Source organism: Diaphorina citri, unplaced genomic scaffold, assembly GCF_000475195.1.
Source record: "Diaphorina citri unplaced genomic scaffold, Diaci psyllid genome assembly version 1.1 scaffold2031, whole genome shotgun sequence".
In the NCBI taxonomy this organism is placed as follows: Eukaryota; Metazoa; Arthropoda; class Insecta; order Hemiptera; family Psyllidae; genus Diaphorina; species Diaphorina citri.
In genome coordinates, this window is record NW_007379457.1 from 4,830 (window position 1) to 18,335 (window position 13,506).

A 13,506-nucleotide genomic window follows, 5' to 3' on the forward strand; every position below is an offset into this window, starting at 1 on the left:
TAACATCACAGCTCAAAGCTGTACCGAGGTGGCTTGCACTTTTGGACATGGTGGATTATACGAGAATCGCGACGACAAACCGAATACAGTGGAGCAATGTGTTCAAAAGAATGGACAGGGATATATCCAACCTTGTTAGAAGGTAAGCTATCGATCCGAAGAGTGTTGATTTTTTTTTTTTTTTTTTTTTTAAGTAGCTGTTTTATTTATAAATATAGAACATACATTTATAAAGTATCCCATTTTTCAGCATCACAGGCTATTTATGGGCATGGATTTTTTTTTTTTTAATTGGTCTGATTTAAATGGCCTGTGATGCTTTCATGGTTGAATAACGTTTATAAAGAGGACAAAACTTATGTAAATAAATAATAGTAAATAATAAATAAATTAAAGAAAACACTTCTTGGGGTTCTTATAATCCCTCGATTGGGGCTCCTTGGACGAATGTCATTATTTTATGTATTGCCTCCCCCGAATCTCCTAACATGTGGATGAGGGTTTGTTCATTTGGAGCGAAAAGTTGGTTGCGTAGGGTGGAGTACGTTGGGCAGGCAGTTAAAATATGTTTGATTGAGAGGACTAGAGGAGGTGTCCACATTGACAGGATGGAGGCTCCTCTCTCTTACATACGAATACCAAAATAAAAATACAGGGTGGTCAAAAATCACAAACGAATTTAAAATAAAATACAGGGTGACACTCACGTAAAGCCGAGCTTCAACTCTTCTACATCGCTCTCTGGTAACCCCGTAGACAACAAATAGGAAGAAGTGAGTTTGAATTTACATCTTGACTATTTATTAAGTACCTCTTGTTGTTTCTTTTTGTTTGTCTATTGGTTTCATTGTAACTCGGACTTTTTCGTGTGAATTTCACCAAATTTGGCAAAAATGTTCAACATAATAATTATGAAGATTTTTTTTTACTTTTTCCGTGGGATTTTGGGCCGATTGGACCCTGGGTCTCCGTGGAGCCCTTAAACAAAATTCAACATATAAAATACTTTCTTATTAATTGAATTTTGGACCGAAGTAAAGCTTCTGGAGCCTTTTCCCCCTACACATATCCTTTTTTCTGAGTGACTTCTGTCTTCTACTGGTCATTGAATCACAATTGGTCTTTATAATATCTGTTCTGAGTTGTACCTTGTTCTTGTATTTGTTTAATGTTTGTTTAATGTTTTATTTTCTTTATTTGACAATAACAAGTAAATACAAATACAAGATTATCCTTCCTAAGACACAATGCTTCTAAGAAGGATATTATTACAACAGATAGTTTACTTAACTATATAAATAAAAAAATATAAATGAATAAAAAATGGAATACAAGAAAGTTGAGTCATTCAATGCTTATTTGATTTAAATTTTTTAAATTTATTTGTGTTTCATTCGATTCCCCTCTTGTTCATCCACAGGTTCGCTCAAACAACATCAGTATGGACGCTATGTTGGATCAGATAGACAGTAAACTTCCACTAGAACCCAATTCCCTGCTCACTTTCCTGCTCATTGCCACAGAAGTGAGCTGCATGTAAACGAGGCATTTAATTCAATTCCCCTCTTGTTCATCCACAGGTTCGCTCAAACAACATCAGTATGGACGCTATGTTGGATCAGATAGACAGTAAACTTCCACTAGACAAGTACCGATCCACTAATAACAACAATACGACTAGTCAGGATAATGAAGATAAAGTGGGAGTACTGTGGACTGACATGGAAATATTTCTAGTACTCCAAGGTAAAGATATTTTTTCCCCCAACATCCTTGTGATGTTGGCATAGATAGGAGATATACTAGTGAAGACTTTATCTTATAAAATCAAGACCCATTCACTCATTCACATTTCACACACTGATCGCTCTATCTCCTGAACCACAACACCTAGAAAGCTGAAATTTGGTAGGAATATTCCTCCCCCAACACCCTTGTGATGTTGGCATAGATAGGAGATATACTAGTGAAGACTTTATCTTATATTATAAAATCAAGATCCATTCACTCATTCACATTTCACACACTGATCGCTCTATCTCGAGAACCACAACACCTAGAAAGCTGAAATTTGGATAAAGTGGGAGTACTGTGGACTGACATGGAAATATTTCTAGTACTCCAAGGTAAAGATATTTTTCCCCCAACATCCTTGTGATGTTGGCATAGATAGGAGATATACTAGTGAAGACTTTATCTTATATTATAAAATCAAGATCCATTCACATTTCACACACTGATCGCTCTATCTCCTGAATCACAACACCTAGAAAGCTGAAATTTAGTAGGAATATTCCTTTTATGGTCTAGGTTTGCAAAAAGAAAGGATTTTTCGAAAATCTAAACCGATCCAGAGATATGATCAATTTTTGATCGCTAAAATCTCCATAAGAAATACACAGAGTGCAGAAACTGTGGGAGAGAAATGTTCCGCTCTCGACCAACATTTTGAGTTTCGTTTATTTTTTTAGTTTGATAACTATGCAGCTAATAGGGAGCGCGCAGCAAATCTCCATAAGAAATACACAGAGTGCAGAGACTGCGGGAGAGAAATGTTCCGCTCTCGACCAACATTTTGAGTTTCTTCGTTTATGTTTTTAGTTTGATAACTATGTAGTTGATAGGGAGCGCGCAGCGCGACCGTGTTTTTTTATTATTTTCTACAAGTTTGGCCATGCCTTGGAATGAACTAGCGCGATTCAGCTAGTGTTCAAATATGAGTTCCCAAGACCACTCTGCCCTTGAATCAAACTCATGTTAAAATTATCACAGTACATATGTACCGAAACCCAGCCTGGGCTGGTGGTCAGCGCGGTAGACGTCGGATCTGGAGGTTGGTCGTTCGAGTCCAGGCCAAGTCATGAAATTTAGCGAGGTCTAGTCACTCAGAGAACGATATTTTTTTATGAAATGTGTTCAGGAATTCACTCATTGAATTTACTTTTGTTTTCCAGTATTGAAAAGCACAAGCTGTACTATTTTTTCAACTTATTATTTCATTACGAATTTTCATCAGTAAAATGGTGTCTTCAGAATTAAATAGATCAGTTGCGCTTACTTGGGTGATGTTTCAAAGTCATAGAGGAGGAAAAATGAGGACAAACGGAATTTTTCTTTTTCTTCTACGACTTCTAGATACCGAGATAAATCGATTTCAAAAATACCGGTAAATCGTGAAGTCACAGTACATATGTACCGAAACCCAGCCTGGGCTGGTGGTCAGCGCGGTAGACGTCGGATCTGGAGGTTGGTCGTTCGAGTCCAGGCCAAGTCATGAAATTTAGCGAGGTCTAGTCACTCAGAGAACGATATTTTTTTATGAAATGTGTTCAGGAATTCACTCATTGAATTTACTTTTGTTTTATTAGAACGGCAATTACAAATTGAATTTTCGACCTTTTAAAGTTACTTTTTCGGAGTTTTGACCTCAGGTTTGGATTTTTCACAACTTTTTACATAGGAATCGACCATTTATTAATAATTTTTACCCATTTGCAATTCCTCCATTGATCCCAAGGTATGCCTAGACCCTTGACAGAGTGTGCCTAAAGGCATCTGATGTGTTCCAACCCACTCTATGTAGTTGATTATTTTGTTACCAGGGTTCCTCAAATACGGAATGGATTTCGAAACCATTGCTGAAATTCTGGAAACCAAGACGTACAAACAAGTTGATTATTTCTATCAAGTGAACAAATCCTACTATGATCTAGACGTTCTCATCAGAGAACATAACGTAAGTCATTCCCTACCTAAAAAATTTTTCGACCCGATTACATAGGATAAGGAATAGGATATAGGATAAGGAAATAGGATATGGATATAGGATAATAGGATAAGGAAAATAAAAAAAGAAAAAATAAACCATATTAGTAACCTATGAAAATCTTAATATTGAGGGCATCAGGACTTTTAATATACACAAATCAAGGAAAATTGAGGGATTTTTTAGGGATCAACTGAGATTTGTCTCCTATGGAAACACTGTTTGTTTAATTTTTTTAGCGGTTGGATAGAGGTAGCAGTAATTTTGAGGTCGTCTCAAAATTGAAAAGAGAAGGAAAACAGAGGATAGGTAGGAGAAAGTCATCCTTTCCTAGAACGAACCTTGTCTGTTTACGATAAAATCCGCCCCGGGCAGGGATCGAACCCGCAACCGAGTGCTTACAAGACAGACGCGGTACCCTCCAACCTAAGGCGGATTTCACATCCAGACTGCAACTTTTTTTTTTATGTACATAGAAAATGAAGTATTTATTTAAGAATACATTGAAAATTACAAATAAAACACCCCTTCCAGGTTTTCATGTAGAGAATGGGGAGGAGGAGGAGTTGGATGTAGGATGGGGAGGGGGAGAAGGAGTAGGATGAGGAGGGGGAGAAGGAGTAGCATGAGGAGGGGAGGATGGGGAGGAGGAGTAGGAGTAGGGGGAGAAGGAGTAGGATGAGGAGGGGGAGAAGGAGTAGGATGAGGAGGGGGAGAAGGAGTAGGATGAGGAGGAGAGGATGTGGAGGAGGAGTAGAATGAGGAGGGGGAGAAGGAGTAGGATGAGGAAGGGGAGGATGAAGAGGAGGAGAAGGAGTAGGATGGGGAGGGGGAGGAGTAGTAGGTTGTTTCCAATTTATTCATTATTTGATTTGCCCAAAAGTGACCTTACACTAAACTCATTATTTGTTAAGTATTTAGCTAAAGTGACCTCAGACATACTTTTTTTTTTTTTTTTTTCGCTTATACGTTGGAGTAGGTAAAATCTTGCTTTTTTCTCTCCTGTTTGATCAATCATCCTTGTTTGTAGTATACGGCAGTTTTCATGTTGATGGCTACATAGTCTTATGGGCCTGTTCACACTTAAACTTAAAGTTTAATTGTGAACAGGCCCATAAGACTATGTAGCCCTCAACATGAAAACTGCCGTATACTACAAGTGGCAGTCTAGATGTGAAATCCGCCTAACTAGGATGGTGACCAATAATTTTAAATTTTCACTTATTTTCCAGAGTAATAAACAATCTACAGACAACAAGGTGTCTAAAGAGGAAAAAATGGAGGTTGACATTTGCAAGTGAAGATGATACTTGTATACTGAATATGAATATAAACAGAATCGTGACCTTAAACCATCAAACCTTAATCGAATCAAGCCAGCTATCAAACATCAAACCTTAATTCAATCAAGCCAGCTATCAAACATCAAACCTTAATTCAATCAAGCCAGCTATCAAACATCAAACGTTAATTCAATCAAGCCAGCTATCAAACATCAAACGTTAATTCAATCAAGCCAGCTATCAAACATCAAACCTTAATTCACTCAAGCCATCTATCAAACATCGAACCTTAATTCAATCAAGCCAGCTATCAAACATCAAACCTTAATTCAATCAAGCCAGCTATCAAACATCAAACCTTAATCAAATCAAGCCAGTATCAAACCTTAATTCAATCAAGCCAGCTATCAAACATCAAACCTTAATTCAATCAAGCCAGCTATCAAACATCAAACCTTAATTGAATCAAACCGGCGCGGCGCTCCTAAGTTTCCTGTTCAGCGCTCGCGCTCCTAAGCTCCCTGTTTAAAACTCGATAATTTTTGTGATTTTGGGTCCAATAGAACTGTTGGGCTGACTCAGGTGAGGTTTCAAAGTCAGAGAGCAGAAAAAATGGGGAACTAGGGAATTTTTCTTTTTCCTTTCTTTTCTCGATTTAAAAAATACCGGTAAATCGTGAACTTTGACGTCACGGCATACGTTCCCGTACACGATGACGTCATATCAAATGTCCCGAGCAAAGCTCCCGAGCAGGCAACACATTAATGTGTTTGTGCGCATACGTTTCTGCGCATTTCTTTCTGCTCCTCCTAATTTTTGTGTTTAGTGTTATTTTAAAGAGATGTCCGACTGTAAACAGGGAGTAGACCAGCTTAGTCCAGCGGGGGGACTTTGAACAGGGAGTAGACCAGCTTAGTCTAGCGGGGGGGACTTTGAACAGGAGGGATACCATATACCAGCCATGATGACATCCCCCGAAATTGAAATCAACAACATATCATTGTACATTACTTTGTAAAAATGTATTTCATTAGTTATCTTTGTAAATATTTATTTCAGTAAATTTGTAAATACCCATTTCTTGTAACTATGACGAATGTTGAAGTTTTGTGTACTACATATGTAAATGCAGTTTCTTTGTGTTATTATGTCACAACTTTGGTGCTCACTGCAGCATTGTAGGATTTTCCCAATATCTCAATAATGGCGTTGAGAATCACAGAAGAAAAAATTGCCATGAAAATGCCATAGACCTGAGCTGTTTCCTCCTCAGTCGACACAAAATTCAGCTGAAGTTTTAGACGAGAAGGATTCAGCTCTATGTTTAGTGTGCTTGTGAGAGAATTGTCATAGTACCTAAATACAAAACATCTACCATCATCATCTCATCTTTCTTGCGATTTTGGTCTGACGATGAGAATCTGAGTATTCTCGAAAGCTCACCAAATTTCTTTGTTGAAAGTGTAATTTGAACTGTCCTTTAAATTATTAATTTTAATTCTTGAAGATTCCTAATTAAATATTTATCTCAATTTTATTTTACCCGAAGGTGTTTCATCGCTGGACAGACTGAACGAAGTGTGTAAGCAAACGTGTGATCCGGACAACGAAACAGATGAATTTGAACTGTCCTTTAAATTATTAATTTTAATTCTTGAAGATTCTTAATTAAATATTTATCTCAATTTTATTTTACCTGAAGGTGTTTCATCGCTGGACAGACTGAACGAAGTGTGTAAGCAAACGTGTGATCCGGACAACGAAACAGATCCCCAGTGCAACAGCAAAGTGAAACATCACAAGCTCAAGCTGGTACCGAGGGGGTTGCACTTTGACATTGTGGATTATATCGAGATCGCGACGAACAAACCGGAATATGTGGACAATGTGTTCAAACGAATGGACAGGGATATATCCAACCTTGTTAAGAAGGTAAGGAAGGTATTTAATGTTTGTTTTTTATTATTTTCTACAAGTTTGGCCATACCTTGGGATGAACTAGCGGGATTCAGCTAGTGTTCAATTATGAATATGAGTTCCCAAGACCACTCTGCCCTTGAATCAAACTTATGTTAAAATTATCACAGTACATATGTACCGAAACCCAGCCTGGGCTAGTGGCTCAGAGAACGACATTTTTTATGAAATGTGTTCAGGAATTCACTCATTGAATTTACTTTTGTTTTCCAGTATTGAAAAGCACAACCTGTACTATTTTTTCAACTTGTTATTTCATTACGAATTTTCATCAGTAAAATGGTGTCTTCAAAATTAAATTGATCCCAAAGGCAAGGTATGCCTAGACCCTTGACAGAGTGTGCCTAAAGGCATCTGATGTGTTCCAACCCACTCTATGTAGTTGATTATTTTGTTACCAGGGTTCCTCAAATACGGAATGGATTTCGAAACCATTGCTGAAATTCTGGAAACCAAGACGTACAAACAAGTTGATTATTTCTATCAAGTGAACAAATCCTATTATGATCTAGACGTCCTCATCAGAGAACATAACGTAAGTCATTCCCTACCTAAAAAATTTTTTGACCCGATTACATTACTTTCCTTCCTATAGGATAAAGAAAGTAAAAAAGAAAAAAAACTATATTAGTAACCTATGAAAATCTTAATATTGAGGGCATTAGGACTTTTAACATACACAAATCAAGGAAAATTGAGGGATTTTTTAGGGATCAACTGAGATTTTCTATGGAAACACTGAGTGAATATAATAAGGAACTTTTATATGAAAATGGGGAAGAACGCCAATTCGGTCCCATGACCTTTTTTCTTAAGATAGTCGACTACCAATTGGGTCCCGGGCTTACTACCAATTGGGTCCCGAATACCTGTAATGACTTGGATGAAATAAATAAGAGTTTTAATTTTTTAACAATATTACAACGTTCTTTTTTTCTGTTGTTCACAAGTAGAAGAAATGATTCTGCTTTATTCGTACTTAATACATCATAATTTTCCGAGATTTTTCAATACAATCGCCAAAATTTTCGGTACTTATTCAGAAGCTATGACAGTGAAAAAGAAAGCTCTTTTTTGTGTTCAACCTAACCCTATAATAACACTAATCACTGCTCTAATTGTGAAAACTCCTTTTTTGCGATTAACCTAACCCTATAATAACACTGGTCACTGCTCATTTGTGCCAGTTCTTTTGGTAGCGATCACTCTAAAGTTTTAGACTAGGAAGATTCAGCTCTAAGAACATAGTGCTTGTTATAAAAAAAATAAAAAAAAAAAACATTCAGGTTTCAGGTACCTATCAATTTAAGTGTGGGACCCAATTGGTACTTAGACCCTCTCAAACCCGGACCCAATTGGTAGCAAAAAACAGGTTTTGGGACCGAATTGGTTCCCTCCCTAATAAGCGTTCAAACGCAATTTCATTAATGATATAATGATAATAATAAATACATTGCAATTACATGAACAAAGGTATATAAAGATAACAATAAGAATTATTTACATAAACGTATGATAATATGGATGTAAAAAGTAAAAATGGGTAGGTAGATATATTGCCCCATAATAGGTATTATTAGGCTTGCCATTACCAAGTTGAAAGGCTTATCAAAACTAGAGGTAAAAGATTGTAAGTGCATTTCTCATGCAATTTTCTTGCTTTCCAGAGTAGGTACCTTTACAATAAAAGCTGATATGTACATACCATTGATAACATACCTACTATCTTTGTTTCAGTATGGCAAAGACAGCAACATTATCCACCCTATTCATCATGCTATGGACACTCCAAACTCACTGCTGTTTTCAGTATAACATCTTTAAAGTAGTCTTTCAAATTACTCTTATTAATCTCGTTTGATTTGGCAGCATGCCCCACGAATAACAGTAACAAAATGGTTAAAACTACTCTCATATTTAGCTAAAGTGACCTCAGACAAAACTCATTAAGTATTTGTTCCAAAAGTGTGGTTGGTTCCAACTAAACCTTGTTTGGAAGAGCTCCTGGGAATCCTTCCACTTTAAATTGTAAAGAGAAACTCTAGTCAAAAAATTGGACCCTGGGGTCCAATTTTTTTGATCAGAAGATATCTCTCACATTTTTAGAAATTGGACCCTAGGGTCCAATTTTTTGACCAGAGTTTCTCTTTACAATTTAAAGTGGAAGGATTCCCAGGAGCTCTTCCAAACAATGTTTAGTTGGAACCAACCACACTTTTGGAACAAATACTCAATGAGTTTTGTCTGAGGTCACTTTAGCTAAATATGAGAGTAGTTTTAACCATTACGTTACTGTTATTCGTGGGGCATGGTGCCAAATCAAACGAGATTAATAAGAGTAATTTGAAAGACTACTTTAAAGAAGTTATGCTGAAAACACCGACACTTTTGGAACAAATACTTAATGAGTTTTGTCTGAGGTCACTTTAGCTAAATATGAGAGTAGTTTTAACCATTTCGTTAATGTTATTCGTGGGGCATGGTGCCAAATCAAACGAGATTAATAAGAGTAATTTGAAAGACTACTTTAAAGAAGTTATGCTGAAAACACCCTGTTATTCGTGGGGCATGGTGCCGAATCAAACGAGATTAATAAGAGTAATTTGAAAGACTACTTTAAAGAAGTTATGCTGAAAACACCGAGAAGTAAGTAGAAAAAAATCAAAGTAATCAAAATCAAATCTCTTTTTTTTTTTGCAAAAATATACTTTCATATTCATTATTAATTTAAGCTCAAACTCAAAATATGACAGAATAAAGCAAAAACAAAAAAAGTATATTGTCTGAGGTCACTTTAGTTTAATAGCAAATAATGAGTTTAGTCTGAGGTCACCTTTGGGCAAGTAGTGAGTTTTGGACTAAACTTATCTCTTTTATACCCTTATTTTTTATACCTACCCTCATAAAAAAAGCGCAATAACTTGTTATCAATCCTATTTGGACGTTTACGGTCAATATCATCGATGGCTTCATTAGTCCGTCCTTCCTTCATTAAATTACAATAATAATAATAATAAAAGGTATAGGGACGGACTATTGTATTTGCTTCGGTGTCGTCTGTCTGTGTGTCTGTCTGTCTGACCCCATAGAAGGACTTACATATACAAACCTGGTCGACCTATATATCAAATTGTAATAATAAAAGGTATAGGGACGGACTATTGTATTCGCTTCGGTGTCGTCTGTCTGTGTGTCTGTCTGTCTGACCCCATAGAAGGACTTACATATACAAACCTGGTCGACCTATATATCAAATTAAAGGTCTTTTTACGAGGAACACGAAAGTGGTGTTTATTGTGATAATAATATACCTAGATCATTGGTTCCCAACCTGGGGGTATTTACCCCCCGAGGGGTAAAATACACTTTTTCGAGGGGTAAAAAGAACTAAACGCTAAAAGATAATTATGTTAGAACCAAAAACGAGACATTATCGCAATACCTTCATGTCCTTCATGATAAATTACAATTTAATTACTTTATTTACCTCCTGTTAAAATGTTATCATGCAATTAAGTAGAGACAACACTTGTGTTGCTGCACGTTTTATTGGTTTTATGTGGAAAATTGCCGATTGTACTCGTTTTGTCTAATTTCCATTGCTATAAACTATTAAACTCTTGAACCAGTGAGCAGAGGCCACGTATCCGTGTGTGTGTGTGTGTGTGTGTGTGTGTGTGTGTGTGTGTGTATGCCCTCTCTCTCTCTCTCTCTGTCCCTATCTCTTTCTCTTTTTTATTTAGTTTTTCGTCGAAAAAATAAACATTCTTCTATCTCTCTCGCTCTTCTGTGTGATAATTTATAGAGTAAGAGAGATGAAGAGAGAGAGAGAGAGAGAGAGAAGTATTGGGGGATTGTGTATACGGTAACGGTATACGATTAGGAGAAAAGTTTCGAAGAGTTCATGTTTGTAGAAAGGAAGAAGAGAGAGAGAGAGTAAGGGAGAGAGAGAGAGAGAGTAAGGGAGAGAGAGAGAGAGAGAGAGAGAGTACTGTACCTAATAAATACACTTGAGTGCAAAGGAATCGGTACATTTCCATTAGTAAACAACCTTTTGGCCTTTTTTGGCCAGCCTCAGCCTAGTTAGCGCTACCAGCGTCTGCCTTGTAAGCGCTAGGCCGCGGGTTCGATTCCCGCCCAGGGCGGATTTTATCCCGATGGGATAAGGATCGTTCTCGGAACGGCTTTTTCCTATCTTGTTTTCCTTCTCTCTTTGATTTCGAGATCATAAGACCTTAGCAGTTACAGTTCCCTCTGTCAAACCTCTTGAATTAATGCTAGGGTCTTGTTGTCCCGAAATCGAAGAGAGAAGGAAGACAGGATAGAAGAAAGCCAGCCGTTCCGAGAACGAACATTATCCCATCAGGATAAAACCCTGACCTTTTTTCTTAAGGTAGTCGACTATCAACTGGGTCCCGGGCTTACTACCAATTGGGTCCCGTATACCTGTAATGACTTGGATGATATAAATTAAGAGTTTTAATTTTTAACAATATTTACAACGTTCGTTTTTCTGTTGTTCAAAAGTAGAAGAAATGATTCTGCTTTATTCGTACCTACTTAATCCATAATAATTTTCCGAGATTTTTCAATACAATCACCAAATTTTTGGGTAATTATTCAGAAGCTACGACAGTGAAAAAGAAAACTCCTTTTTGCGTTTAACCTAACCCCATAATAACACTGGTCACTGCTCATTTGTGCAATAATTTTCCGAGATTTTTCAATACAATCACCAAATTTTTGGGTACTTATTCAGAAGCTACGACAGTGAAAAAGAAAACTCCTTTTTGCGTTTAACCTAACCCCATAATAACACTGGTCACTGCTCATTTGTGCATAATTTTCCGAGATTTTTCAATACAATCACCAAATTTTTCGGTGCTTATTCAGAAGCTACGACAGTGAAAAAGAAAACTCCTTTTTGCGTTTAACCTAACCCCATAATAACACTGGTCACTGCTCATTTGTGCCAGTTCTTTTGGTAGCGATCACTCTAAAGTTTTAGACTAGGAAGATTCAGCTCTAAGAACATAGTGCTTGTTTTAGAAAGAAAAAAAAAACATTCAGGTACCAGGTACCTATCAATTTAAGTGTGGGACCCAATTGGTAGCAAAAAACAGGTTTAGGGACCGAATTGGTTTCCTCCCTAATAAGCGTTCAAACGCAATTTCATTAATGATATAATGATAATTATAAATACATTGCAATCACATGAACAAAGGTATATAAAGATAACAATAAGAATTTGTACATAAACGTATGATAATAGGTATGGATGTAAAAAGTAAAAATGGGTAGGTAGATATACTCGTATTGCCCCATAATATTAGGTATCATCGTTTTTTTACTTTCCTTATCCTATAGGAATGAAAGTAGTGTAATCGGGTCAAATTTTCGATGGTCAGTTTTTAGTACCAAAACACGTTTTGAGGTCCCTAGAGCCTAAATCCAAAGCCATTGGTCCGTGTGTGTGTCTGTCTGTAAAATATCTCGAGAACGGTAAGAGCTAGAGACTTGAAATTTGGTATGCAGTTATCAAATGTGACAAGGATGCGACACAAAACTTTTGGTTAAGGTCGGTGCAACGCTTGGCGGTATTTTGGCGGTTTTCGGCGTAATTCATTATTATCTCGGGAACGGTATGAGCTAGAGACTTTAAATTAATTTGGTATGTAGTCCACAAAAGTGACAAGGATGTAACTCAAAACTTTTGGTTACGATAGGTGCTGCGGTTGGCGGTATTTTCAAGGATGCGACACAAAACTCTTAGTTAAGGTCGGTGCAACGCTTGGCGGTATTTTGCCGATTTTTGGCGGTTTTCGGCGTAATTCATTATCTAATATCTCGTATTACACGGTATGAGCTAGAGACTTGAAATTTATTTGGTATGTAGTCCACAAAAGTGACAAGGATGTAACTCAAAACTTTTGGTTACGATAGGTGCTGCGGTTGGCGGTATTTTGGCCGCTCTTTGGCGGTTGTCAGCTATACTGACTAAACGGTTAGAGATATTGTAAAAATTACAATAGAAAAACACCAAAAAAGGCATCATTTAATAGGATAAGAAAAGTCGTGTGATGTTCACACCAAATTTTATTTCATTAAATTTCAGTTGGTTGTTCCAGCTCCAGTACTTCTCTACTAACTATTTTGAAGGTTGTTGGGTTCAAAGCTAGATCTAAAAGAGAAAGAAAAGTCGTGTGATGGTCACACCAAATTTTATTTTATTGAATTTCAGTTGGTTGTTCCAGCTCCAGTACTTCTCTGCTGATTATTTTGAAGGTTGTTGGGTTCAAAGCTAGATCCAAAAGAGAGGAGTGTTGATTGTAAAGTATCATGGCAGAGATCACTGGTGAGCTCAGACCCACTGGAGCACAGAGACTATTTTTGATGTAAAAGTAACTAGTGGTTGACTCGTCCTTTGTACGGGACCACCACACACACACGCGCACACCCACCACACAGACACACCCACCA

The 13,506-nt window shown here is 37.1% G+C and overlaps 2 protein-coding genes and 1 long non-coding RNA gene across 4 annotated transcripts in view; 2 read left to right on the forward strand and 1 right to left on the reverse strand.

Annotated features, from left to right (window-relative positions):
- LOC113471042 overlaps positions 1-7,245 on the forward strand; it is a 10,809-nt gene extending 3,564 nt beyond the window's left edge. The window contains exons 4-5 of the mRNA XM_026829900.1: positions 6,752-6,981; positions 7,240-7,245. Of these exons, the coding sequence (XP_026685701.1) occupies positions 6,752-6,981; positions 7,240-7,245 (236 nt within the window). The remainder of the gene's footprint in view (positions 1-6,751; positions 6,982-7,239) is intronic.
- Positions 1,403-5,137, forward strand: LOC103517988. 2 transcript variants are annotated; one of them, XM_008483041.3, is made up of 4 exons: positions 1,403-1,474; positions 1,635-1,746; positions 3,603-3,736; positions 4,999-5,137. In XM_008483041.3, the coding sequence occupies exons 1-4, from the start codon at positions 1,442-1,444 to the stop codon at positions 5,065-5,067; spliced, it is 348 nt and encodes a 115-aa protein (XP_008481263.1). In that variant the 5' UTR covers positions 1,403-1,441; the 3' UTR covers positions 5,068-5,137. The 2 variants fall into 2 exon arrangements, with proteins under 2 accessions (XP_008481263.1, XP_017303136.1); XM_017447647.2 differs by lacking the exons at positions 1,403-1,474; positions 1,635-1,746 and adding an exon at positions 2,081-2,126.
- A 68-nt stretch (positions 7,246-7,313) lies between the features above and the next one.
- On the reverse strand, positions 7,314-10,691 carry LOC113471041. The gene is made up of 2 exons (XR_003393888.1): positions 10,514-10,691; positions 7,314-7,471 (listed from the first exon to the last, which is right to left on the reverse strand). It is a non-coding gene; the product is annotated as an uncharacterized LOC113471041 (long non-coding RNA).
- Positions 10,692-13,506: the final 2,815 nt, after the last annotated feature.